General features: G+C 53.3%; 2 protein-coding genes across 3 annotated transcripts in view; both read left to right on the top strand.

Moving 5' to 3' along the window:
- Positions 1-324: 324 nt before the first annotated feature.
- Positions 325-4,954, top strand: SMIM41 (small integral membrane protein 41). 2 transcript variants are annotated; one of them, XM_087441963.1, is made up of 4 exons: positions 325-1,209; positions 1,576-1,736; positions 1,965-2,093; positions 3,892-4,954. In XM_087441963.1, the coding sequence occupies exon 1, from the start codon at positions 785-787 to the stop codon at positions 1,061-1,063; it is 279 nt and encodes a 92-aa protein (XP_087298089.1). In that variant the 5' UTR covers positions 325-784; the 3' UTR covers positions 1,064-1,209; positions 1,576-1,736; positions 1,965-2,093; positions 3,892-4,954. The 2 variants fall into 2 exon arrangements, with proteins under 2 accessions (XP_087298089.1, XP_087298090.1); XM_087441964.1 differs by lacking the exons at positions 1,576-1,736; positions 1,965-2,093.
- Positions 4,955-11,631: 6,677 nt separating this feature from the next.
- The window catches only part of LOC101388933 (protein FAM186A-like), a 44,843-nt gene continuing 28,976 nt past the window's right edge, over positions 11,632-27,498 (top strand). The window contains 1 exon segment of the mRNA XM_087442006.1: positions 11,632-11,734. Coding sequence (XP_087298132.1) covers positions 11,632-11,734 — 103 coding nt within the window.

The raw sequence follows: 27,498 nt of genomic DNA, 5'->3' as shown, positions 1-27,498 counted from the left end.
TGGTAGGGAGCTCCCCCTCCTTGGACAGTTCAGTAACATCTCCATCCCTCTTGGCATTGTGATTTCCCAGAGGTAGGGGAGTGATCTTGGGGTCAGGATAGGAGGCCTGGGGACTCAAATCGGTGCTTTCCCACTGGTCTATAGCTCTCCTTGACCTCGGGCCTGAGCAAAGGAACGTGGTAGGCCTTGAAATCCCCATCCCCTCCATCTCTCCCTGCTGTGCAGTCAAGGAGGCACTGGCCTGCTTGTCTAGCCCCAGGAGGCTTCCAAAGGGAATGACGGATGAGTAAGGGGAGGTGTCACTCACGTCCTGAGGCTGCCCATTTCCCTCCTGCTCCGGTAGCTGCCTGGGCCACCTAGCAGTATTGAGCTTTGGCCCAGGGATAGAAAGCCCAGGAATGGGGATGGCCCTTGCTTGTCTCGCGTCTTGCACCTGGGATGGGGTCTGGAGGATCTTCTCAGGGCTCTGAGGGAGGTGCTACCTTTAGTCGTCTTTTGCCAGGAAGGAAGGAGAGCGCTGGGTTTGGCTGGCTGGTGCACGGGCCGGATTTGCATGCGTGGGTGTGTGGGGCCCTGGGAGGGGAAGGAATACCCCGGCCCCTAGTCCACGCTGGAGGAGCCCTTTGTCTAGGAAGGGCCTGAGCGCGCTGCGTGAGGGGTGGCGGCGCAGGGCGCCTGGGATCCGCCCCTCGGGTCCCTCACCGAGCAGCCGCCCGCCCGCCGCCGGCCCGGGCTCCCGCACATCTGGCGGTCCCGCGCACATCTGGGCAGCCGGCGCTGGAGCATGAACGGCTCGCAGGCGGGCGCCGCGGCCCGAGCCGCCTGGCTGAGCTCCTGCTGCAACCAGTCGGGGGTGCCTCCGGAGCCCCCGGAGGGCCCGCGCGCCGTGCAGGCGGCGGTGCTGGGCGTGCTGTCGCTGCTCGTGCTCTGCGGGGTCCTGTTCCTGGGCGGCGGCCTCCTGCTCCGCGCCCAGGGCCTGGCCGCGCCGCCGGCCCGCGAGCGGCGCGCGTCCCGCGAGGCCGAGCCCGGCGGCACCGGCGGAGGCGACGACGACGACTCGTAGGCGCCCGGCTGCGCTCGAGGGTCGCGGCCCCCGGGGGGCCCTCGGTCTCGGCGCCCGACTGCAGGGAGCGGCCCGACGGCTGCTGCAGAGCGAGGCTCCCGGGCCCTTGCCCGGAGCGCTTCCCCGGGACCCGCGCGCCCGCGCAGGTGAGGGCCGGCCGCGCAGCGGGAGTGGGGCGGAGGAGGGCCGGATACCTCCCTGTCGAGGGGTCTCTCCGGGCGCAGCCGGAGAGCCAGCTCTCAGCGACTCTGGTCCCGGCCCTGGGAGTCCAGGGGTGGCGCCTGCCGCTCCCCCAGGTGTGCGGGATCTGCGGGCAGAGGCGGCCCCTCCCTCCTCTTCCCTCCCGCTCTCCTGCAGGGGCGCCCCCACCCACGTCCTTTTTCTGGAGCAGCCGGTCACTGTGTAACTGGGAGAGGGAGAGGCAGGGCGGATCAAAGAGGAGGGGTCTGGAGGAGCAGCAGTGTGCCTTGGAGCTCTTCCCTGTCCCCACGCCGCCCCTCGCTTTGTTCCAGCCCCACCTGGTACCAAGGCCCAACTCCGTAGCGCCCCAGCGCTGCCCGTTCCACTGGGAGGCTGAGGAGAGACATGGCCACAGAAACTCAGGCAACCCAGGCCTCCGGCTCCTGCTTCCTTCCCTCCTCTCCTTCATGAAACCTTGTCCCTGGAAGGAGGTGTAAGATTCCTCGCTGTGGCCCCCCTCTGGAGGCAGGGATGGGAGTGTGGGTCATGTTTTCGGGCAGAGCCAGGGGTGTGGATGACCCTGGGGGATGGGGAGGTGTGCCCGGGGGCCCCCTCCTCTAGCCCCTGCTTAGGCTGTGAAGAGGGATGTGGCCCAGAGCAAGGAGCTTTGTGGGTGTGTGTGGGGTGGATGGCAAGGTTCCTAACAGCTGGGGGCCCTCAGGAGCGCGTTGCTCCAGGAAGCTGTGGCTGAGGATTCCCAGCTGTGGGGGCTCCATCTGGCCCTCCTGCCTCTGCCTCTCCAAGGACAGGAACCATCTGGAGGAAGGGGCCTGGGTGGCCTAAAGACAAGGTAATTCCAGGCGAAGGCCACCTCCGGCAGAGCCACAGGGGTTGGGGGGGACGTCTTCACTGTCCCTCTCCTCTGTTCAGCGTCATGCCTAGGGGCTCCTGGGAGGTTTCTGTGAGTGGGTCTGTTCACTGGAGGTGCCTCCCACCTCCCTTGTCCCTCCCACTCTCTAGCCCCTCCCCTGCTTGCCAAGGGCAGAGGCAGGGTCCTGGCTCCCCTCTGAGAAGGAAGCCAGTGCAGGTGAGGGGGGCTGGTGAGGGGCAGGGGGACGGTGGAGGGGTGCAGTGAAGCAGCTGTGAAGCTGAGGACTTGTGATCCCTGCACGGAGCAGCCTGGGATTTGGTGCTAATCCAGGCAGCCGTGCCACCCTGGCTGCTGAGCCGTGCTCTTCTCACCTCTAGGACGCCGCACCCCCCCCTGGAGAGAGGGCTGTCCAGGGCAGCAAGGGCTGTGTGTGTGTGTGACTGCTCCTGGCACAAGGGCAGCGGCCGCCTGTGGACATTCCCCGCATCCTTTGCCGTGTCCTGGGGGAGGGGTGGGCACTCCCTCTCTATATGGTGTCCGGGGTCATCCACCCTGTGGCTGGTACATCTGCAGCTTTTCCACCCTCTCTCCCTGTGCTCTCCTCTCCTTCTCCAGCTGGGACCGAGGGGTTTCCATGTCCACCGGGAACCCTTCATTTTACAAATGGGGAAGCTCAGAGAGGAGGAAGTGACATGCTCAAGGGAATGACAGCTGGAACCCACCCTGGACCTCCTGATCCCAGCTCAGGGCGTGGGGGCGGCACCCCTGAGTGAGAGGGCCCCCTCAGGTTGCCCCTCTTGCTCTGCCTGGCTCCCTTCCCAGCTTTCCCACCACTCTGAGATGCTGATGCAAAATATGGCTGCTCTCTCCCCGAAAGAATGACCCTTCACACACACGTTTGGCATACGGTTTCTGAGACTGGAACCCAAACCCCCATCTTACTGCCTCCCTCCTATCCCTACTTCCCCAGTGGCCTTGCTAGATACCTTCTTGCTGCTGGCGACAGTCTTCCAGATGCTGGCTGCAGCCCCCCGGCCAGCTGGGCTCAGCTTTCCTGGCCTGAACCTGAGGGTGGGAGTGGGCTTAGAGGGTCAGCTGGAATGTACATCTATGGAAAAAAGTCCCAGTGGTCAGAGCCGAAGGATGGGAGGCAAGGGTGATGACTTTGGGTTCAAGTCTGGCTGGTGTTGGGGGCATAGAGAGGTTTGGCGGAGGGAAGGGCTGTGCCCCCACCATCGTGGTGTCTGCTCACACCCAGGGAGGGCTGGGGGTGGGGGAAGGGGGGAGGCAAAGGCTTTCTTCATCCAACTTCCTGCCTCTGCTGTCCCTTCAGCTCTGTGCTTGGAGAGCGGGGTGTGTGATGGGGACCTCGATGTTCCTGGGGGAAGATGCTCAGATGTTTGCTATGGAACTCTGACCCTGGTCAAGGCTGTCAGACTGAGGGGGAAGGACAAGAATTTAGAAAATTGGGAAATAGGTGCTGCTGTCACCCCATCTCGCAGGCTTCAGCTGGAGTGAGAGGTGGGGGAATGGGTGCAGGTCTGAGCGCCAGGAGTGAGGCTGGGCATCTGGATCGCCAGCAGGCTCTGTCAGCCTGCACCGTCGTCCTTGGGGGAAAGGCTGGGGTGACAGTGGGTGGAGATCTTGCCTAACTTCTCCAGCCCCTGAGTTTCACTGTGAGCTGGAAAAGGCTGTCGGGGATTTATCCAGTTCATTCCTTGGCTTCCACATAGCATAGTTCCCTTTCCAGCAACGATGGGGTGGCTATCTCTTACAGATTCCTGAGCCTTGCTTGGTCTGTCCCCCAGAGGGCTCTCCCTCCAGCCTACTGCAACGGGAGCTCCTGCTGCTTTTGATCCATGCACGCTGCAGATGACAGCCTGGGAGAAACCTGGAGTGTGGCGAGACCTCCACCTGGAACCCTTGCACTCAGCTGCTGCCTCTGCTCTGCTCCTGAAGTACTTGGGCGTGGGTCTGGGAGGTCAGCACTGCGGGAAGGAAAGCCCCTGGGTGATTGCCGTGTGTCCTGGGCACTGAAGTGACCATGCGCCCTGGATGCTCGGCACAGTAGATGCTGGCTTTGCTCCCTGCCCGCCAGGCCTCCGGGGACATGAGCATGTCCTGTCTCCGGTGCAGGGTGGTCATGGTCTGACAGGCCAGCGACCTGTCCCTGCTGAGGGCTGTGGGTCAGTGTCACCCATTTGGAGGTCTTGGGTGCTCCAGCAATGCCCCATCACTTCTTGTGGCTGGTTATTAAATACGCCGGTAATGCAAACTTGGGTGGGTATTGCCAGCTCCTGACTCTTGGCATTAGTGACTGCCCGCTACCCCCACTCCCCTCCCCCTAGTTTGAACTGTTTCTGGCGGATACTGAAATAGCAACCCAGCCATGCCCCTCTTCCCTGGTCTCTCCTCAGTGGTGGCTATTCCCCTCCACGCCCAGATCCAAACAGGAGGTGAGGCAGACAGTGACTCTCGTGCCAGCACTTGACTGCCCCCCTGTGGCCATTGTGAGCAACAGTACCGTTTCATTCAGGGGGTACATTGGGGTGTGATCCGAGTCCAGCCTGAGCCCAGGGGGTTTGAAATGAGAGTGGATTTTGTCAGTGTGTGCACTGAATTCTAGAGTGTAAACCTTCCTGACTTTCAGTCTCTTCATCCATAAAATGGAGGCAATAATGTCATTGTGAGGATCAAATAGGTAATGTGCTTGACTGTGGATAAAAGGCTTTCTACACTGTAATTACCATGTGATGTATTATTTTCCCTGAACCTGACCATCCCCAGAGAAGAGGTGTAGACCCACCCACCCTGTTCCTAGTATTTACTGAGTGACTGCTCTGTGCCAGGCGTGCTGGGGGGGGGAGGGCTGGGGATGAGGAGATAAATGAGACAGAGCCCCTGGCCCCCAGGGGCTCACAGTCTAGCAAAGAGCTGCTCACAACACTGAATTAAAATAGACAATCAGAGGGGCCCAGCGTCGACAGAGCCAAGGGCAGAGAGTGACCAGCTTGTATAGGAGGCTGCATACTGAATGGGCACTCACCGGTGGGAGGGAGAGGGGAGAGGGCAGAGGGGTGGGGCCAGGGTGCTCTAGAAGCAGAGGTGTGAAGGGAGATGAGACCAGAGTGGTGGCACCTGGAGAGGAGTAGAATTTACCCTGGGGTTTCAGTGATATGGTGAGATCCAGATCTCAGGAAACTGGGGGGTAAGTCTGGGGGCGGGAGCAGCCTGGAGAAAGAGAGACAGCAGGGAGGCTGTGGTCAAAAACCAGCAAAAATGCTTATGGCCTGGACGAGGGTAGAAAGGAAGGGGTCAGATCCGAGCGATATTTGGGATTCAGGATTTGATGACTGTTGGACGTGAGGGAGGGGGAGAAGGAGGAGAGGAGGACCGTGCCCTGGCTCCTGGCAGGCTGGGGTAACAGAGGGGATGTGATGCCTGCCACCCACCTGGGTGACGTATTACCAGTTAGGACTTTTTGGTCTAAATTTACAGGAAACCCAAACAATATTTGGTTTGAGCAGAAGGGAATTTCTTGGCCCATATAACTGGAAAGCCTAGGGGTAGCTCTGGCCTCAGTGACTCGGGTCTCAGACGATGAGAGCAGGCCTCTGCTTCCCTCCCTTCCATGGTGTGGCGTGCTCACCTGTGTCAGCCTCGGGCAGGGCAGCTTAGTGGTCGGGCAAGGACTGGGAATTGCACTGCTGGATTTGAATGCTGGCACCACATGTGTGACCTGCGCAAAGTGCTTAACCTCTCTGTGGCTCAATTCCCTTCTCTTTAAAGGGGAAAAACAGGACCCAGCTAGTGCATTTTTAGTTAGGATGACACGAGATTCACGTGTGTAGAGCGCCTGGCACAGCGAGTGCGCGGTCAGTGTGCCTGTTTTCAGTCTCAGCCTCCGTGAGAGGCCGGATGTGGTTTTATGGCCTCTCAGGTTCAAACCTATCAGGAAAGAAGGGGGTCATCTCCCAGGTCGCTCAGGCCAAACCCTGGGAGCAGCTGTGACTGGGCCCGTTTGACTCTGTGCTAACCCTGAAGTACTCTGCTGCCAGTATGGAATGTTCTAGGCCTCGGTCACATGCTCTACTCAGAGTGGGGGGGTGTCGAGACACCCTAAACCACAGGGCCAAAGGAGGGGGATGTCTCCTCACCAAATCTAGTCCTGTTTCGGTCCTGGGGTGGACAGATACCAGGGGGCCATAAACCAGCTCACGGCTGCTGCGGATGGGGGGCCACAGGCCGGGGGTGGCTGATGCGTCCGGTTCTGGTGTGTTGAGTTAGAAGCACATCAGGGACACCAACGGGAGCTGTCAGGTGGACAATTAGTGTACGGGGCTGGGGCTCAGCAGAGAGGGGCTGGGCCGTGATGTTGAGAGCTGTGGGAATGGGTCGGGTTGGTGTGGGGTCACTGTGGTGAGAAGAGAGGAGACCGAGCATGCAACCCCGGCAGGCAGGCCCCCACTTAAATGCAGGGCAGAGAGGAGCGCCCAGGGAGGTGGGAGGGAAGCCGGGGAGGGGGCTGTTTTGGGGGTCCGGGAAGATGATTTCAGAACTGAGGGGTGGCCCAGAGTGTCCGTGCTTCCCAGCAGTTCTGGGGTGCTGGAAAGGGGCCTGAAGCTTGAGGCCTTGGAGGGAGGAGTGGGGAAGGCTTCTACCTCTGCTGCTACCTCAGCCTCCGGGGGGAGAAAGGAGCCCGTACGGGGAAAGTGGGGAGATGGTTACCTCTGGGCCAGGAACCCCGTGTGGGGAGAGGGATAGGTTTATTTTTTGTCATACGCTCCCTTGTACTGTGTGAGTGCTTTACCACACACGTCACACCTAGGCAAAATGAAACAATAAATAACAAAACTAACACACACAAAGGAACCTCGTCCTATTCCCTGGCTGCTGGGCTTCCCTTCCAAGCTGCAGCAGACTTCTGTGTGTCCTGCCTCCTGCCCGGAGGGCTGAGACTTCAGCCACACTCCACACCCCACCCCCGAGTCCTCTGTCTGTCTGTCTGTCTACCTTGACAGGGCTCGGAACTACTCTCTCTCTAAAACCCCTACTTCAGATGCTGCTGTGCGTTATGGTCACACCACTATTCTTTAACCTGCGCATTCCAACCTTTCACAATGGTCCCTGGACCTCGTTGGCCTCTGCTTCCTCCCTATCCCTGAGCTCCTCCCTGCCCCCAATTCCTTCCCCGCGGTTAGATTCCAGGGTGTGGTAGTCCTGCTCCAGCCTGCTGCCTGCCTTCACTCCTTCCTGGAGCCCTCTCGGGAGGACCTCAGCCCTGGATGGCTGCGACTCTGTTCTTGAACTTGCACCCGGGCTGCTGAGCGCCCCCAAAGAACATCTCAACCCTGGGCAGACTGATGGCACCAAGAATGGCCACCAGCCCCACTGGACCCTCACCACGCCTGCCCTCACTCCAGCCAGCTCTCTCTCCCAATGCTGGATGACTGCAAACCGGCCCCATTCTCAAACCCTGCCCCGCACTCCGTACACTCTGCTGAGATGCTGTCGCCTCCTGCTTCTCACAGAAAAGAGGCGCCAGCAGACAAGATCCCTCCACTCTGTCCCCAGACCCACAAGCCCACCTCCCCTGGAGCCAGGGGCTTTCCACGTGTCCCTGGGAGAGGACCCTCTTCCCTGTGTGGAGGATGCGCTCTCCTCCTCTGCCCCCTCCCACTCCTGCGGTGCTGACTGTCCCCCTTCACGCCCGTTTCTTAACGCCCCTTTAATCACTTCTCCGCTGGCTCCAACTTTGAAACACACTCAGGTTTCTTCCACCTTAAAATAGCCTTCCTCTGCCCGCAGGCTCCTCCAGTTACCACCCCCTGTCTCGCTTCGTCTTGCAGCCAAACTTCTCCAAAGAGCTACCCAGGCTCGCCGCCCCTGTCCTCAGCTCTGCTCACCCCTCGCTCCGCTCCAGCCTGGCTTCCCCCTAGGCTGGGGCTCAAGATCGCCAGCCTCTGGCTGGTTGCTCCCGCCTGCTTTTCAGTTTTTATCTCAGCTGCTCTCCTGGCGCCTCTCTCCTCCTCACAGCTCTCCCCTCCGCGACAGCTCCTCTTGAGGTGGAGAGGAGAGGCTGAGACTGTGGGCTCCAGAACAATGCTCAGTCCACACCGTGGGGCTGCCACTCACTGGGTGACGGAAATTTTCTCCCTCATTAGTAAAGTAGGATGAGGATAATACCCACTTGGGGACACTCCCCACACTCCGATGCTGACGTTGGAGCATGGGAGCCTGGGCTCTGGAGCGCCTGCCTGGCTGGATCCAGCTCCCAGCCCGTCCCTGCCTCACCTCTCTCTGAGGGTCTCTAGCCAGCGCCTCCTCTTTCCCCTCCTGGCGCTCACATGCCGAGTCCTCAGGACTCTGTCCTAAGTCCTCCTCCTACCCTGCCTTCTTGCTCTGGGTGCTCCCTGCCTTTCTGGAGCTTAAATGGCTGTCTCTATGCCACGGTTCTGGAATCTGCAGCCCCAGCCTAACCTGGGTCCTGGCCACAGTAATCCATGGGTCCGTTCTACACTGATTTACTGAGCAGCCCCTGCTATAGACACAGGAGCACACACGGAAACGAGGCAGAGGTCCCTTACCCCAGAGCCTCTGTTCTGGTGGGAAGGAGCATTTGATGGACCTGTGAACAAATACACAAGGGATTGTGCCATGAAGAAAATAAAACAGAGCAATGGGATGGGGACCTATGGGGTGACTTTAGGTGGAGGTGGTCAGGGAAAGCTTCTCAAGGGAGGTGGCATTCGAGTTGAGACTCCATCCTGGAGGAGGATACACCCAGGCCAAGAGCTGGGGCACAATGTTCCTGCCAGAGGGACAACAGGTCAAAAGGTCCTGTCTTGGGAATGTGTTTGGCACGTCTGACAGACTGAAAGGAGGCTAGCGCTGCAGGAGCTTAGTGAGCGAGAGGGAGTGCATGTCGAGGAGGAAAGCCGGGCCAGAGCACGGAGGCTTTCAGCGAGGGCGGCCTTGTTCCAAGCGCATCATCTTCACTCCTGGCATGTTCTGGCTCGCAGTGCGTGGTACCACCTCCTCCCTAGCAGCTGTCCTCGATTCCTCTCTCTCCTTCCCCTCCACAGCCAGTCCAGCACCAAATATAGAAAGTTCTGCCCCATCTCCCTGGCCACCATCCTCACCTCTCACCTGGCCCCATCACCTCTCACCTGGCCCCATCACCTCTCACCTGGCCCCATCACCCTCACCTGGCTCCAACACATCTCACCTGGCTCCATCACCTCTCACCTGGCTCCATCACCTCTCACCAGTCCCTCATGTCCATCAGTGCTTCTCAGCCCACCCATTCTCCACAGTCACCAGAGTGGTCTTTAAAAAAATATATCCTGTCAAGCCACTTTCCCATTTAATTCCCCCCACCCCACAACATGGCTTCTTGTTGCTCAAAGGATAGAATCCAAAACGTGGTCCCCAAGCTGTTGCCCCCTTGGGTCTCTGCCCCCTCTCTGGCATGGTCTCTCACCACTCTCTGTCGTGTCCTCTAGGCCTTTGAAAAGCTGTTCTCGCCCCTCCTTCCCATGGCCTGGCTGGCCCCTTCTCCTTCAGGTCTGAGGGGTCCCTTCCTGGTGGAAGCCTTTCCTGACACCCCTCCAGACTAACCAGGGTCCCTGTCAGGCATTCCCGCAGCACCCTGGGATTGCTTGCGAGTCTCCCTCCATGTTTTAGTTACACGGCCAGTGCCTGTTCTCTGCCGTCCTGGGAACTCCGAGAGGGCAGGCCCCTGCTGTGTGTTCACGGTGCCTCCCCGGGGACCCGTCATATGCCCAGCACACAGTAGGTGCTCGGCAAATACGTGTTGAGCGAGTGGAAGTCGAGTTCTCCAGAGAGGCCCTGGGAGGGGAGGATGGAGAGGAGTCTGTCTGGCCTGCCCCTGCCCCTTGAAGCTGGCTGCCCTCCAGCCCCGCTCATCAGCCTCACGCAACGAGATGAGCCCCGGCGCCTGATGTCTCCACGGCCTCTATTCCAGAACCCTGTGACCCTGGCTCCCTCTAGCTCTGCTTCCTATCCCACTCTTGTTCTCCTCCCCGCTGGCTCATCTTCCATCCTCAGCCCTGCGGGGGATGCTGCTCCTCGGCTACAGGCCTTGGGATCTTCTTGACTACCACTGTTCTCCCTTCTTGGATGACAACAGCTTCTCTGGGAGACATCTGCACCCAAAGTAGCTAGATCCTGGGTCCAGCCCCAATGCTGACCCAGATGGGACAGTTCCAGGTGACGCCAAGCTCAGGTAGGGTGGAGCGGCAGGGGACCGGAGCTGCATGAAGGGACATGGTGCTGGTGGGGTTACCATCCTTCACCAAAGGTGCCCAGGATTGGGAAGGGAGAGGCAGACTGGCAGCTAGGCACAAGTCTTCAGTGGGCATGGAGGTGTGATGGGTTTCATTCATTCATTCATTCATTCCACCAACATTATAAACACTCACCATGTGCCAGGCACTGCTCTAGGCACTGAGGACGCAGGCGTGAACAGAACAGACAGAAATCATTGCCCCTGTGCTGCTGGTGTTCTTGTGAGGTGAGACAGATGATAAACTATGTACATAATTTAAAAATACAGGATATCAGATGGTGGATTGGTTTCCCAGGGCTGCTATAACAAAGTCACACAAGCTGGGTGACTTAAACAACAGAAATGTATTGTCTCACAGTTCTGGAGGCCCGAAGTCCAAGATCAAGGTGTTGGCAGGGCCATGCTCCCTCTTCGATCTCTTGGGGAGCCCTTCCTCATCTCTTCCTGCTTCACGGGGTCTCCTGGCCTCTGGGGTGTTCCTTGGCTTACACAACCCCAATCTCTGTCTTCGTCATCATGTGGTGTTTTCCTGTGTGTCTCTGTCTCCAAATTTCCTTCTTATAAAGACGCCAGTCCTATTGAGTTAGGGGCGCACCCTATTCCAGTGTGACTGCATTCTAATCTAACAGGGAGGGTGTGCAGAGGGTATGGGGAAAGATTGAGATTTTAAGTGGGGTCATCAGGGAAGGTGTCACCGAGAAGGTGACATTTGAGCAGACACCCGAATGAGAAAGATCAATAGATATATGTGAGGGAAAAGTGCTCTGGACAGGGAATGGCAAGTGCTGAGACCCGGAGGAGGGAGCTCACCCATGTGGTTGAGGAAGAAACAGCATGGAGGCCCAGGGAGCCAGGGTGCCATGACGGAAGCTCAGAGTCAGGAAGCTCCGAGAACGTGGACACCCCCAGGCTCCTGGCTCACTCTGCCAGTGAGAATGAGTGAGAGGCTGCAGCCGAAGCAGGTCTTCCACGCACAGCCAGAACATGCATCTCTCTGGGGCGTTTTCTCAGGGAGCCACCGAAGAGTGTGCTCTACTCAAACCAGAGAGAGAGCCGGGGACAATGGCACCCGGGCCTGGGGCGTGGGAGAGCCGTCAGCAGTGCCGTCAGGTGCGGGAGGGAGGGAAGGAGGACTGACGGCTGTCCCACGAGCTCTCAGGCCCCAGTGTCTCTTGGCTGGTGCTCTTCTCATGCAGGAATCCACAGATGGCCGGCAAGTGGGACAGCTTCTTCTTGAACACCGTCCCTATCCCTGGCTGCCACGCTGCCCTGGCCCAGAACACAGTGAACTTTGCTGGAGGCCCAAGAGGTATTTTGGTGAAGGATCGAGTTAGGGCTTCAAAGCTGTCGGGGCGACTTGACTTTACTAACACGCTCGCTTGTACCGCATGAGGGTCCCTAATGTTTTGGCTTCACTGTCCCATCTGTGTCCCTCTCACGGCCACCTCGCCTCTTGCAAATCTGCCACCCCAGGCTTCAGGTGGCTGTCATGGAGGCGTTGCAGCCTGGGCCCCCCGCTGTTTCCACGGGGGGGGGGGCCCAGGGGGGCTTCAACCCCAGCTCCGTTTCTCTGCCAGGGTCTTTCTCCTCCCGAGCAGCCTAGACTCCTTCCCCCTCATGAGCTGCTCTTCATTCGCAGCTGACGGTCTGTATAAACCCTCCTCTTCTCATGACTTTGGACCCCATCCTTGCACAACGGCAACCCGGTTAAAGGTAGATTTGCCCCCTTCTCGGACTGGTTTTCGTGATAAGATCCGCCACATTGGCTGGAAACTTCTCTGCCTGAGCCATCTGCTTGCGCGTTAGCTCCATTAGGATCGGGATTTTTGCTGTTTTGTTCTCTGCACATCGAGGGCCGTTAGGAAATGTATTTTTGAATGAATAACATCGTCCTTTAAATTTCTTTTTGATCACAGGGTGGGAAGCAGGGAGAAACTATAAATGCATCATACCCCCTTAGTTCTCTCAAGCAAAAAGCATGTCAACTCCCAGAAATGTGCTAGAACCTAACTGAGGCACATTGGAGCTGATCAGATGATACGCTGCTGGCGTGAACGGAAGCTTGAGAGAAATGACAGCACAGTTTAAGGGGGACAGTCGGTAGACGTGCAGATATCATCAGGCTCATCCTTGGATTTAGCGACAGTGAAGTTTTGTGAGGAAATCAAAGAACTCCAAAATGCTTTCAATACTGTCAGTTCTTTAGACACCAATCTTCATGGGTTTGCAAAAAAGGATCAGCACATTTTTTTCCCAGCTGGGTGGAGAGGGGCCGAGCTGGGTGGCTGGGTGAAGATTGGAACAGCAGGCTCTGGTACCTGGGAGGGTGTTCCAGAGGTTACAGAAACTGAGAACAGAACCAGCCCCTTCAATCGCACAGGTGGCTGGTGAAGGGAACAGTTTGCTGCCAGTCAGTTCCCAATTTTGAATGTATCTTTTTTGTTTAAAATGTTTCTATCAGATACCAAATGTTACAGGAATTGTAGGCGAAATGAATTAAAAGTAGAAACAATATTTTGTCCTTTGTTATTTGAGAGAAATGATGAATATTTCAAAGCTATTTGGAGGAAAGCAGGGAATGAGATCCCCTCTCCCCTTCCCCAGGGGTGAAGGCAGTGTTCCTCAAAGTGGGTTCTGTGGTGCGCTCGCCTCAAGGGGCTTTAATGAGTGTTACTTGAAAAGGGTTCCGTGATCTAATCAGTTTGGGGATTGTGTTAAGCAAAATTAAACAGGTTTTTTTTTTTTTTTTTTTTTTGTGAGGAAGATCAGCCCTGAGCTAACATCCATGCCAATCCTCCTCTTTTTGCTGAGGAAGACCGGCCCTGAGCTAACATCTATTGTAAACAGGCTTTTGTATTGCGGTTCTTTTAAGAGGCATTAATATGCCAATATTATAATGAATCTAAGAGAGGCATAGAGGATTTGCAAGTAGATTTGACCAAAGAATTCTTTATTCCCGTCCTCCTCTTCTTTTTTTTTTTTTTTTTTTTAAAAAGGAGCATCACATGGGACCACCATTCCAACAAATATACTTTGGGAATCTTTGCTTAAAATCTTCCCTTTGGAAGAGAAGAAAAGTTTTGGAAAAAATATGCCACTTCAGATAGTACATTTCCCTGACTTTGTCAGAACAACAGTATAAAATTAATTTTATTTCCAACGACTGTAATGCCACATTACTAAATTTAAATTCACTTTTTCCCCAAAAAGTGTTTTAAAGAACACATTTCGGAACGACTCCTTCTGTGAAACAAACCTTTACAGGGAGCAATGGCCAAATATGTTTAAGAATTTTATACAACATGCAAATGTGATCCCAGAATTTCAATTCTGCCACTCTGTTTTACCCAGCGTTCACCGTGCTCTGTGGTTCCTGCCCCGTGACCAATGCTGGCTGGGTCTCTTTCAGCTTGGTTGTCACGAGGAGGAAAGCCCATTCCTCGAAGAGTTATTTTGTTTGTTTTGGTTTGACCAATCTCTACAGTAGGTCAGCAACCTTGTTGCCTAAAATGAACTGACCCAGAGACTGGGATCAGTGGCCTGCGCTGTTGGCTACAGAGCTGGGACCAGGGGCCAAGCCGAGGGAGCCTGAAGGCCTGACATGCCGGCGGCTCTGCGGGGAGGTTGGCTGCATTGACCGAGAGATTGATAATGTTTTACTAGTCTTATCTGAGCTTATCCTGGCATGTTTCATCATGCTAGACATTCTGGACTTTAATTTCTGAAAGTCGTATCTCCGGCCGCTGTGGCTATGGCTGGAGGTTGTCCCGTGGGCTCTGTGGCTGGACCAAAATAATGGAAATGCACAGATTCTTTATGGAACTAGTTTATTATTAAAAAGTAAGTAACTCTTTTGGAAGAATTTAACTTGAAAACTTCTCACAAAACTTCTTGCCTGTTGAGTTAAGCTTCCCTCAGAGAGGGGCCGCTCACTCGCACATCCGGGTCACCTGTCCCCCGCCACCTCCAGGCGGCTGGTCATGGGGCGGCCTGGCCTCCAGAGGTGCTGGGCCCCGACCCTTTCTTCACGTGCTCCTCCCTCCCTGGCCCGGGGAGGCTGCCTCTCGCCTCCCGGCCTCTGCAGCACTCCTGACCTCACCTCCCTGGCTGTCCGTCATGCAGGGCTACACGGGGTTGGTGAGTGGTCCCTCTCCCAAGGCTGGGACTTGGGCGAGTCCAGTGAGATACTTGCCTTGAGCACAAAACACTCAGTAATCAAGATAAAGACTATTTTATATTTTAGCGCAATATTTAAAATCATCACAGTTAATGCAGAAAATGCACAATGGACAGATCTCAAAATTGTAAAGAGAGAATCTGACCCGCCCTTGCAGCGGTCTCACCTACGCCCCGCCCTGCGTTGTCCTCACTCTCTTTTCTCTGCGTAAACTTGTCCATCCCACGTTTTTAACCATTGTTTCGGTTTTCTATTGCTGCACGACAAACCACCCCAAAATGCAGTGTCTGGAAACAGCCACCACCGTTGGTTTGCTATTTGCTTCTGATTCTGCACTTTGGGCTCTGAGGGGGGCGCTGGCTGGTGCCACCGGGGCTGGAGGAGCCAAGACATCTTTGCTCCCATGATTGGTGCCTCAGATGGGGTGAGCGGGCCAGAATGGCTGGGGTATCTTTCTCTCCTCTTGGTCTCTGATTCTGTAGTCTAGTTTGAGCTTCCTTTTTGGTGAGGAAGATTAGTCCTGAGCTAACATCTGTTGCCCATGCTCCTCTTTTTGCTGAGGAAGATTGGCCCTGGGCTAACATCCGTGCCCATCTTCCTCTACTTTATATGGGATGCTGCCACAGCATGGCTTGATAAGTGGTGTGTAGGTCCACGCCTGGGCTCTGAACCTGGGAACCCTGGGCTGCTGAAGCAGAGCGCACAAACTTAACTGCTACACCACCAGGCTGGCCTCAGGCCTGAGCTTCTTAATGTGGTGCTGGGTCCTAAGAAGTTACTTGGTGTCACCACTGCTGCTTTTGGTCAAAGCAAGTCACAAGGTTGGCCCAGATTCAAGGGGGACGGAGGGATGGGGGGTTGTGAGTCTCTTTTGAAACCAAATATACTATCAGGGTGCTCAAATACAGTGCCCACAAGGGCTAGGTGTGAAAGGCAGCGGGCCCCTCTAAGGGAGGGGCCGCTAAGCAACTCGAGATAACTGTTGCATGAGGGAATTCGAGCCCAATGGTGTCAGATCTTCTGATTTTTCAAGAGGAGATGGAAATCTAGACTTTTATATAAATTCTACTGATTTTAAAATGTAGGCTCCATTGGAAAAAAATGAAGTGAGGCAATCCAAACAGCCTAAGCTGACCCATGGGCTGTCAGATGCCTCCATCTAGATGTCCCCAGCCATGTCAATTTCTGCACGTCCAAAATTGAACTTGTCATATCTTCCACGCCCGTTGTCCTGGGTTCCTGTTCTCAGTGATAACACAGCAAGCATCCAATCAGCCAGGTCACCGAGGGACTCCTCTGAGCACCCCCTTGCCTCAGTTCATCACCATGACTACTTCCCGGTTCTAGTTGTTAACAATCTCTAGCATCCATGCCGTCCTCTCTGTGTCTTTGCCACTGTCTTTGCCACTGTCTTCAGGCCCTCATTCTCTCTTACTTGGACCATTTCCACAGGTGTCCCTGCCTCCCAATCATCTCCGTTCCAGTCCTTTCTCTAGAGATGTGCTGTCCAATATTGTAGCCACTAGCCACCTGTGACTATTTAATTTTAAATTAATTAAAATTAAATAAAATTTAAAAATTCAATTCCTCAGTCTTAGTGGCCACATTTCAAGTACTCAATAGCCACATGTGGCTAGTGGCTTCCATTTTGGACAGCACAGACATAGAACATTTCCATCACTGCAGAAAATTCTATGGGACAGTGTTGCTCTGTGATCACATTACTGCCTAAAACCTCCCTGGTTGTCCAGCTCCCTCTGGATAAAGTCCAGTCTCTTTAACCTAGTTTACACCTCCACCCTGTCTGGGTGCACCTGTCCAGCTGCCTCTCCCATCTTGTCATCACATGCCCCCTCCGCTCCAGCCACCCCGGCTCCCCGCATTTCCCTATCTGTGTCGACACTTCCTGCCTGCATGCCTGGGCACCCTTGGAGCCTGGAGCTTGCAGCCTGGAGCCCCTGCATAACCCAGGCTCAGTTCAAACACTGCTCCTCCTTGGGGTTTTGTAGCTCCCACCCCAGGGCCACACACCTGCCTGCATTGCACTCCCTTAATACCCTTGGCACAACTTGACTAGAGCACTTAGCACTCTGCCGATAATCTGTCTGCCTCTCTCTGTGAGGTCCAGCTGTGCCTCCTTCCTGTCTGCACTCCCCAGGCCTAGCCCAGTAGATTGCCCCGGGGTGGGGGGGTTGGGGGTGGGGTCAGGAGAGATTTGGAACACGATCCTGAGAAGCACCCTAGAATTAGCAGGAGGCTTTCATTTGCAAGGCCACACCTCGCTCACACTGGATTAAGCAGTAAAGGGGGCTGATCAGCTCAACCAACTGGCCAGTGCCGAGGAAGGATGGACCCTGGGGCTGGTTTGGCTGAGGCTCAGCCGGTCAAGGCCTGAGAGTCTGTGGTCTCTCCAGGCAGGCGCGGTGCAGTATCCGCCTCAGACTGGTGCCCCCGTGTGGCCCAACGGGGTACAGCAGCTCCCAGGGCTGTAGCTTCCCGGTCCAGTCCCCCGACTGGGGGAAGGAGGGAGGGCAACTTTGGGAGGCTCTCCTAGGAGAGGGACGAACCCACAGCAAAATTCTCCTCGGCCCAGACGGATGGTATTCCTGTCCTGACTCGTAACTGGTGGGGGATGGGCATGGTCTTGTTTGCCCACCCTAGAACCATTGGAGGAGTCATTTCCCCACAAAGCACATGGGTTGCTTGGGGAGAGGAGTACAGCTGAAATTAGATTAGGTATGTTACCAAGAAAATGGGGAATGGTTGCTGGGGGGTGCATCTGAGGGCCACCGCAGCCCGCCAGGGAGTTAGCAGGAGTGGGTGAAAATCGGAGAGGCACCCCATTCTTCCCCTCCTCCAGCCTCAGTCAGGGAGGGGCAGTCTCTGTCCACAGCTGCTTAATGGAGAAGTCTGGGGAGGTTGTGCCTGCCGGGCCCATCAAAGAGCGTCCCCCGTCCCCTCCAGCTCCAGCCAGGCTGGGTCCTCTCTCTGGCTCTGATTCGCCAGCCCTTCCAGCCTCAGGGCCTTCTCAGAAGCTGCAGTATAGCCTGGAACACTTCCTCTTACACTGCTCCCCCACCCCTGCCTGCACCCCTAAACTTATGCAATGGGTGGGAGTGAGGGAGGCCCCTCCATTGCAGCTTCAACTCCCTCATATAAGCTCTCAAGGCACCCTGAAAGTGTGCTGGGGGAGGCGAAAGATCCCTCATTTCTCCATAGGCAAGCTCTGAATCAAGGAAGGTAATCCAGTCCAGAGCCCTTCTCTCTTCTGATGCCAGTGGGCCCTGGGGGGCCAGGAAGAAATGAAGGATAATAGATAGAATAATGGGGACCTGATTAGCTCGGGAACAGGACAGGCGCCTTGCAAATGTGGAAACGCTCTTCCCACAATCTCATCTGTCTGAACTCCTTGTCCCAGGGGGATGCTCTGATGTTCATCTAGGCTGGAGCCACCTGAGAAGGAACTGGTGGATCTCTAGCTCCCTCTAGTGGGAATCCTGAAAAGGAAACTAATGGGAGGATTCCCGTCATTGTCATGGTCAAGGGGGGGGTGTAAGGGGTAGGGGGTTGGGACGAGACTGCACCCTATCTCCTCCAAGCCCCCCTCCTCCAAAGGTACACAGCAAGGCATTGCCTCCTTCCCCTTCCACGCCAAAGCTTGGGATGCTATTTAGGGTTGCAGGACCCAGACCTGGGCTGTTATGAGGGAAGGTGAAGGAGGAATGCTCCTGAGGGAAGGAGCCGATGCCCTAGGGGGAGGGAAGGAGATGCTGGGTGTGTGGTGGGAGCCCGAAGGCAGGAGAGCAGCTGGGAGTGGGGGACCATGTGTGGGGAGTCCCTTCCTTGGAAAGGCCGCCGTCTTTAGGTACATTCCTTGGTGAATCAAGGGAAAGTCCAAGTCAGCTGAGGCTTTAGCCAGTTCCTCTCAGAAGAGGTAATTCCCTTTTATGCGGACATTTCAGTGAGGAAATTTGCATATGGAGTAAATGTGCTTTTGGGGGAGATTTAAGGGACACAGTGGCAAAGGTACCCGGTGTCACCCCAATTCCTTCCACTTTCCAGCAGAGACAATGTCAGCCTACTGAGGCCAAGAGGTCCACAGGGCGATCAATGGCTCTAGAGGTGGCAAAGCCATGGCAGGAAAATAAACCAGAGGACGTGCTGGGGAGACGATGCACCCTAACCTTCTGCCGGTGCCCAGAGAATAGAGAGCTCTGTCGCCCGCACCCTGAGAGAAGGTGATGGGGCCAGCAAACTCCCACCTTGTCGTCTGTGCTGGGTACTGTGCCATGGATCGTGGCATCCATTCCCTGCTCCTTCGATGTGCCCTCTGTACTGCGGGGTCCAGAAAGCCGGACACCACACTTCTCAGGCTCCCGTGCAGCTGGAGCGCATTAGGTGCCCCAGAGAGATGCGCTCGTGCAGGATCTGGAAGATGGAGGTTTCGGTGGGGGCCGTCTTCCTGCTGAGCAGCAAGGCTGTGGAAGGTGGTGATGGTGTCTGGCCTTTGTGTCTCAGTGTCTGGTCATGGTTGTCTGGGACATCACATGGTGGCTGTGGTGGCAGCAGTGTCAGCTGCAGTGACTCCTGATCTGTGGTGGCGGACCTGGTGGTCTGGTGGGGTGTCCCTGAATGCAACAGTTCCATGGGCAGCCTCCTGACTCCCGCTGTCCCCTGCCACCTGCCGCCTCCACCCATAATTTTACGAGCCCCTATTTCCTTGCGTTGAATCCCTTTTTAAACCTAAAATGGTTTGTTTTCCGCATTCCTGGTGCAGTAGACACACAGGGGAGGCTGGTTTGAATGGATAAAAACAGAATGTTGAATCTGCTCCTAAAAGAGATCTTTGGGGCTCTTGGCCCTAAAAGAGAGGGCCACTCCAGATGGGGGGATAGGAGGTGGGGAGGAACCCTCAGAGGTGCAGGGCTGGATGGAAGTCCTGTTTACAGAAGCCAGCGGGATGAGGGGCAGGGAAAGTGTAGGAAGGGGGTGAAGTGGAGGCTCTTGGGAGGACCAGCCTCTGGCTAAACAGCCACGCTGGCCAAGTTGACCTCAGGACCTTAGACTTTTGGTGAAACACCATGGCCCAGGGGCTCCCTTCTCTCTTAGCTGCAGCTGCTCTCTGGAAAGATCTGGGAGCCCACCTACCCTGAAGCACAACACGGCCAGGCCTGTACCTCAGTCCCCAGGGCGGCTGGGGTTGAAGGAGCCTGTTTTAGAAGGAAAGTCCCTTCCAGGTCAAAGGCTAAAGCTCTCCCTGGGAATTTCAGGCATCAGCTGGGGGAAGGGTGTTCTGTTTTGATGTTAGAACATCTTGAAATCAGAGGTAACCCGACTGAGGGGGTGTCACGAATGGTGTTATGGGATGCGGCAGTCTAACACATGGCCCCCAACTCTCCAACACTCCTCCCATTGAAATGGGGTCTATGTCCCCTCCCTTAGAAACTGGCCGGGCTGTCACTGCTTCACCAGTAGAGGACAGGGGACGCAATGCCACGTGCCTTCTAAGGTAAGGTCACAACAAGCCAGGCAGCGTTGGCCTGGGCCTCTGGGGATGCTGCTCTCCGCACATGCCCTCTTGGGACCCAGCTGTCAGGCTGTGAGAAGCCAGGGAAGAGGCCCTGTGTAGACCCTCCAGCTGACAGTCCTAGCAAGGCCAGCCCTTCAATCATCCGGTCCAGACATGTGAGTAAAGAACGGAGAGATGATTCCAGCCCCAGACATCAGAGTCCCCCCACCCATTCGAGTCCTCCCAGCTGCGGGTCCAGGCTGCACCCCGACCCACAGACCCTGTGAACGCAAAATGGGTGCTGTTTATGCCAGGAAGTCAGAGGACAGCTGAAACATTGCGGTAGCTGACCGCAACTTGGGCTCACTCCCCAGCAAGGGCCCTTCTGCGGGATCCCCGCCAAGCCCCACACTCAGCCGGCTGTCGTGGGGACAAAGCCCAGGGGCACTTTGTGAGACCTGCCGACCGACAGGGACGTGAGAAGGTCATGGCAACACAGCAGGACCCAGGCCTCCCCCCTCCACCTGTGAGCCGCCCTCGGATGGCAGCCGGGGCCTCCCTGCCCCACATGGACCCCGGCACATGGCTCAGGATCTTCACGCATTTCCATGGGAAATCCAGCTCCTGGCAGTGTTCTGTGATTTTTTGGAGCGGGGCGGGGGGCGAGGGGCGCAGCATCCCGTCACTGTGCTCAGTGGTCTTCCCAATCTCCCCTCACCTCTCTTGCGCTCTCCCTCCACTCCCCATCCCAGTTTTCTCCCTTTATAAGGCAGAGAAGCTTCCCTCTGAAGTCTTGTCACAACTGTCACCCAGACCTTGGGGTCTGAGTTGCACCTCCGGACAGGCTCACCAGGCATGTCCGCACCCTCGGGGCTCCCCCGGGGAGAACAGTCTGTGTCCGGTTGAGCAGATGGACAACACGTCTCACTCCCAAGAGGGAGCCAAGACTCGGGGGCAGGCGGACCTCCAAGCCCTTGGGCAGGTTTGGTTGTGTCTCTGAGCCTCAGTTTCCCCATCGGTAAAACAGGGACAGTCAGTCCCTTGTAGGGGTGCTGTGAGGATGAGTGGGGGGCCCAGTGGGAACAGCGACCTTCCCCCAGAGCTGCTGACAGGGAACGGCCTCAGGGAGACCGTGGTTGAACCCAGTGCCCAGGGGCGAAAGGCAGCAGCTTTTCCTCTCATTCCTGGTTCACTGGGATTATTAGGTAGGCTCTCGAGTCACTTACTGCACCAGAGACTCAGAATGACAGTGGCCTAAAGAAGATGGGACTGGGTTTCCTCCGACCCAGCGGTCCTGGCAGGAGCCTTCCTGGATGGGACCAGCAGCTGCACTCACTCGGGTCTCTGGCTCTTTCTGTCCTGTTGCCTCACAGGCTGACAGCGCGTTTGATCTAAGCTGACTTACCACCACCACCTCTGGGTTCCAGCCAGCGGGAGGGGACAAGGCGGGGGGTGGGGCGTGCTCCCCACGTGGAGGTTGAACTCCCAGCCTCCGCCTGCAACCTGTGGGCCATCCTCAGTCTTAGCCACCCGGGTGCTGGGAAACACCTGTGCCCCTGTGCCCAGCAACAAATCAGGGCCCCACTCCTTCCACAGCAGGGAGAGCACACATCAGGGGACAAAGGGAGTGCCTGCCATGCCAGGCACGGGCCTCAGGGGCCGGCCTCAACCATCCAGCTGCCCACCTTTCTACCAGCTCGGCTGCCAAGGCCACTGAGCCGGGAGCTGGGTTCTAGACGGGAAAGGACGCCATGCTGCCCTCAAGGAACAACCATTTCCTCACAAACAAAGCGGGGGGAGGGTGTTTAGGGCCTGGTTTCAAAGGGCCAAGCTGTCCAGCCGGCCTGGGTCTCCCAGGTCTGGCCCTGAGACCAGCAAGACCATCCTGCCCTGGGAGACTGTGTCCCTGGACCATGTTGTCCTCTCTCCTGGAGGACTCTCCCTCCCCGAGTGTCACTTGGCACAGTGCCCTCGGTGTTGGTCAACAGTCGCATGAAATACCCTTTCCTTTTGCTGCAAAAATGCTTTTTCAGGACACAGTCAGTCCCTGGCGTCACTCAGCCTTCCCTGTACCAAGACCCATGTGAGCAATTTTCACTAGAATTTATTATAAGGGGAGAGCTTTGTCCCCACAGAGCAGAGAGTCTGCTTCCTGCAGAGAGTAACAGACCAGATTTTCTGTCCTCCCATTGTCTTGTGGCTGGTCACAGCACCACTGCCACTCCGGCCAGCCTGTTATATTCTCTGTTCCTGTGAGCCCAGCATCTCAGTTCTGTGTGGGTCTTACTCTTACGTCGTTGGCACTTGTCGCCTCCCACATTGTCTCTAGAGAGAAGCAGGCTATCATTAATGATGAAGTGGAGAACCAGGGCCACTTAATTGGGAACAAAACAAAACTGGTGGCCCCGAGGGGTGCTCCCATTGCTGCACTGGAGTGTCAGGGTTGACTCGAGCTTCCCGGCAGCTGGGCAGAAAGGGGTGGTTACCGGCTGTCCTCAGAAAGAAGGAAGCAGAGCAATGCTGTGAGAGAAGCAGCAGCCCTTAGTGGACGGCAGGGGCCCCTGCAACGGTGCAGGGCGCGGGCGGGAACCTGGGCGCTGATCCCTGCTCCACCGCTCAGAAACTGTGTGACCCTGGGCGAGACACTTAACCTCTCTGTGCATCAGTATAGAAATGAAGGTATGTCCTCCATTAACATTTTCTAGGTGCTAAATATTTTCATGCAATTCTCATTCAATACAGATGCTTGGTCTACGTCAGTCATATCTTCTCTTTTCCATAATTGATAGAGCTGAAAACTAAAACTCCAATAAATTTATGGATTCAGAAAAATTTGAGGAAGTTTAGAAAAAGATGATCACCAAAACTCTGAACTGTACAACACCTTGAAAGGAAACAACATCTTCCTTTGCTTTATACGTGGTCACTGCCACAGCGTGGCTGACGAGTGGTGTAGGTTCCTCCGTGCCTGGGATCCGAACCTGCAAACCCAGGCCTCTGAAGTGTAACGTGCTGAACTTAACCACTATGCCAGGAGGCTGGCCCCAAGATACATTTTTAAAAAAGAAGATACAAACACTTCTACCTTATACATAAAATCTTGTTTAACAAACTTTAGTAAAATCAAATTCATGTCTTGTTATTCACATCAAATCTTTGAAGTGGTCTAGTTATAAACAGCTAGAAGTCTTTGCTTAAAAGCCACTTTCTCACTGACCACCCAAACACTCCTGATTCCCCGTCCCTTGATTACACTGCTCTATTTAATTTTTTGAAAAAATTTTTATCTCAAAAACTGTTAATTTTTTCCATAGCCCTTATCACCTAAGACACTTCTAAGTTGCTTATTTATTACGTTTATTTTCTTGTCTCCCTCCAGCCAGAATATAGGTTCCATGAAGGATCTTTGTTGTTCAAAAATGTGTTTCAAAGTCCTAGTGTCTGGCAAAGAGTAGGCTCTTACATTCAAATCATATTAAAATAGACTAGTAATTACCTTGTTAAGGTTACAATTGTCAATAGGTGGTGGTTATTTGTTTGGGGTGGGGGTGAGGAGAGAATAGAGAGGATACTAGTAAAGGTAAACTCACTTCAGCACAAAAGGAAAAACATACTAATATCACCCCTAATCAACAAGATATTCCTTAAGCTTAAGAACTTGCAAATAAGACAACTGTAAACATAATATTTGCACAACTAAAAAGTTGTAGCCTAAATCAACTCTGTATTTCAGCAGGTCGATTCTTATAAAACAGTGTGCCAAACTCTCAAAGAAACTGTACCTCGTCAGAAGAAGTCAAATTAATGCACATAATATCTAGGATTTGACTATTCGTGACTAACATCTGATATGTACTAATGGCAATTTTGCTGAGCTACAAATGTCAATTGCCAAGCTAGTTTGAACTGCATCACACTTCGGAGTAGGATTTGGTCGATTATGACAAGCCAGGGCTCCCACTGCAACAACTAAAAAAGCTTGGATAAATCACGAAAATCATGTTTTTGGAGATAAAGGAGAGCTATGGAAGCTCCAAGGACAAAATGAAATTCCAGAACGATGACCTTCCCTTCCTGAAGGCACTGCAGATCCTGGACCAGAGGGAAACCAGCAGAGCTTTAAGGCAGCTGCAGAGGACTGGCATTATGAATTAGAAACTAAAGGAGCTCCCAACACAAAGCTGATTTTCCCCATTTGACGTTTACTGAGTTCTAAGGGGGAAGATGGGAGATTGGGAGCCAGGCTGAGAAGGCAGAGTAAAATCTCTGAGGTCTTGTGCAAGTCCCAGTGGAAGGAGGAACCTTGTATCAAACACAAGACATTTGCCAGATTTTGAAGCTGTATGGGGTAAGAGGCTAAATAGAGAGCTAATCTCAAACCTCTGAAGATCAGACTAAATCTTCCTTGGGGTTTCAGGATTGAGGCAACAGAAAACTGCCAACTTATAAATCAAAAGCCTGAGAAGGTTATGCCCAAGGAACGGAGATAAATTAGAGGTGGATGGGGACTGACCTGTGGTGTAGTGGTTAAGTTCAGTACAGTCCCCTTTGGTAGCCTGGGTTTGGTTCCCAGGTGTGGACCGACACCACTTGTTGGTGGCCATGCTGTGGCGGTGACCCACAAACAAAATAGAGGAAGATTGGCACAGATGTTAGCTCACGGCTAATCTTCCTCAGCAAAAAAAAAAAAAAAAAGAAAGAAAGAAAAGAAAAAGAAAAAAATATCAGAGGTGGACTAAGTCTAATTAAAATGGCTGCTTACCCCTGACCCGGCTCAATTCCTGACTGGACTGAAGCAATCAATCTGCTCCTGCCTACCAGAAGAAAGCACACATCTTGTCTAGTGGGAAAAATTATGTCATTTGCAGCTTCTAGCTTCTTTTACATGTAATGTCCAGCATATAGTCAAAATTTATAAGACATGCAAAAAGGCACAAAATAAACAGAGAATCAAGAGAAAAAAACTCAGAAATATAAGCAGACACACAAATGATCCAGTCAGTAAACAAAGATTTTAAAGTAACTATTACAAATATGTTGCAGAAGATGAATTGTATCATAGGTACAAATGACTAGAGAAAAGAAAGCTAGAAGGGTCTTGCTTTTAACCTAGGGCTGGTACTAGACTATAAAGGCAAAGAATAGGGGCCCGCCCCGTGGCTTAGTGGTTAAGTGCGTGCGCTCTGCTACTTGCGGCCTGGGTTCGGATCCCGGGCGTGCACCGATGCACCGCTTGTCCGGTCAGGCTGAGGCGGCGTCCCTCATACAGCATCTAGAAGGATGTGCAACTATCTACTGGGGCTTTGGGGAGAAAAAGGGAAAAAAAGGAGGAGGATGGGCAATAGATGTTAGCTTAGGGCCGGTCTTCCTCAGCAAAAAGAGGAGAATGGCATGGATGTTAGCTCAGGGCTGACCTTCCTCACACACACACACACACAAAAGGCAAAGAATAAAAAGGAGGGGAAAAAAAAATGGAGATATTTAGAATGAAGAACCAATGAAACCTGAGTTGAGAGTGTATTATGTGTAAAAGAAACAAAGAAGTCTACAATAAAATCCAGGTTTCTAACTTGAAAAATTGATTCACTGATCCTGCCTCTCACCAGACATAGGAAAAAAAGATGGCATTACATTTGCATGCATATGCAAACTTCTGTTTATTTTAGAAGGGGCAGTTCAACATACTGATGTTTTATGATATCTAAGCTGTAAATATACCTACATAATTCTCATCTATAAATAAGCCATTTTGAACCATTTGCCTAAAAGAACTCCTTATTTAACAGAAGACACCAGTAATATAAATTCTATGCCCATCCACCTAACTATTTTGCTAAAAATAACTCCATGATTAAAGGTTACAAGAGCCAACTACTAAAAATACAAATTAAGAGATAACCACTTTTTTGAGAACCCTAAACCTGAATATGTTCATTGGAAAAGTACCCAATAGAAATTTCATTATCTTTCTGCTGAGAATAGGTCTTTGAACATACAATTGGAGACTCTGTCTTTTTTTTTTTAAATAATTTTATTTATTTATTTATTTATTTATTTCCCCCAAAACCCCAGTAGATAGTTGTATGTCATAGCTGCACATCCTTCTAGTTGCTGTATGTGGGATCTGGCCTCAGCATGGCCGGAGAAGTGGTGCATTGGTGCGCGCCCGGGATCCGAACCCGGGCCGCCAGCAGCAGAGCGCGCACCCAACCGCTAAGCCACGAGGCTGGCCCTGGAGACTCTGTCTTTAAATCTAGTTAAGAAATATAGCGAAGAATGATACCAAAATACATCACTGAAGGAAATTAAAACCACCATCCTTCGGCTCTATTTCACAGGTATTTTACATCTACTAACGAAACAATTAAAAAAACGAGAAATAGCAATAAAAAAATGATAGTGTACTGTGAGAAACAGAATGCTAATTGTTTCTTCAGACATTCTTTTAGGTCTTCTGTAGAAATTGCTGGATTGTTTTCTCTTGATGATAGAAAACAAGAGGGGAAAAAGTTAATACCAAATTACCCTAGGTGGTAAACTTTACATTTTGTTATACTCAGAATAAGTCACAAAGCATGCACAAATTAAAATTGACCACAAAACCTTATCTTTATTATTTTTAGAATTCAGACAGTACAAGGTCTGACTAATTTCTTTCAACCTATCTATTCTTTCTTTAGAGAGATTTCACATCAGTTTAAAAACTATTTTATCAAGTAATTAACAAAGCACCTTTAACATTAAAAGCACTTGACTGCCATATTGTAAAACACTACCCTAAATACTTTAAAAATGTGATAACTGCCTATTCCTTTAATGAAAACAAAGAACAAAAGTAACAGTAATCTAAATTTGAAGAAAGGAACTAGCTAAACAAAGTGGCATCCATATATATCTCCACATCTGTATTATTGGGAGTAAATCTGATGTTAGTCCCACTCCTCAAACTTCTCTCTTTTAATACTCTTTTCTTTCCATTCCTTGATTTTAAAGCACTATGTCTTCCTATGAACATTTAAAGCACTCAAATGTCCAAAGGATCAGACCAACTCTCTATAGCAAACTTATTAAATACCAACTGGTTGCTACATCACTTAAATCAACTCTATGTTCAAAGTAGCCAGTGGCTAGCTATATTATGGCCACAAGTAAGGAGCAGAACCCACCGCCTTAAATCACTATATGGAAATACCACCCCATTCCACTTCAGAAATCAAGTGCAAGCTGACAGACATCAGAAGTCTAGTCCAAATATTTATAATAAATAAGGAAATTGAGGATAAACCTTTATATACCTTGACTGAATTCACAAAACTAAGCAGAGATAGAAATGCCTACTCCCTATTACACTTATTTTCCAAAGAGATCCTTTAGAATTAGAAAAATA

The sequence above is a fragment of the Ceratotherium simum genome, chromosome 17, assembly GCF_057802395.1.
Source record: "Ceratotherium simum simum isolate JZ-2026a chromosome 17, ASM5780239v1, whole genome shotgun sequence".
NCBI classification, from domain to species: Eukaryota; Metazoa; Chordata; class Mammalia; order Perissodactyla; family Rhinocerotidae; genus Ceratotherium; species Ceratotherium simum.
The sequence above is the reverse complement of the archived record's forward strand: the minus strand, read 5'-3'. Positions and strand labels throughout refer to the sequence as shown.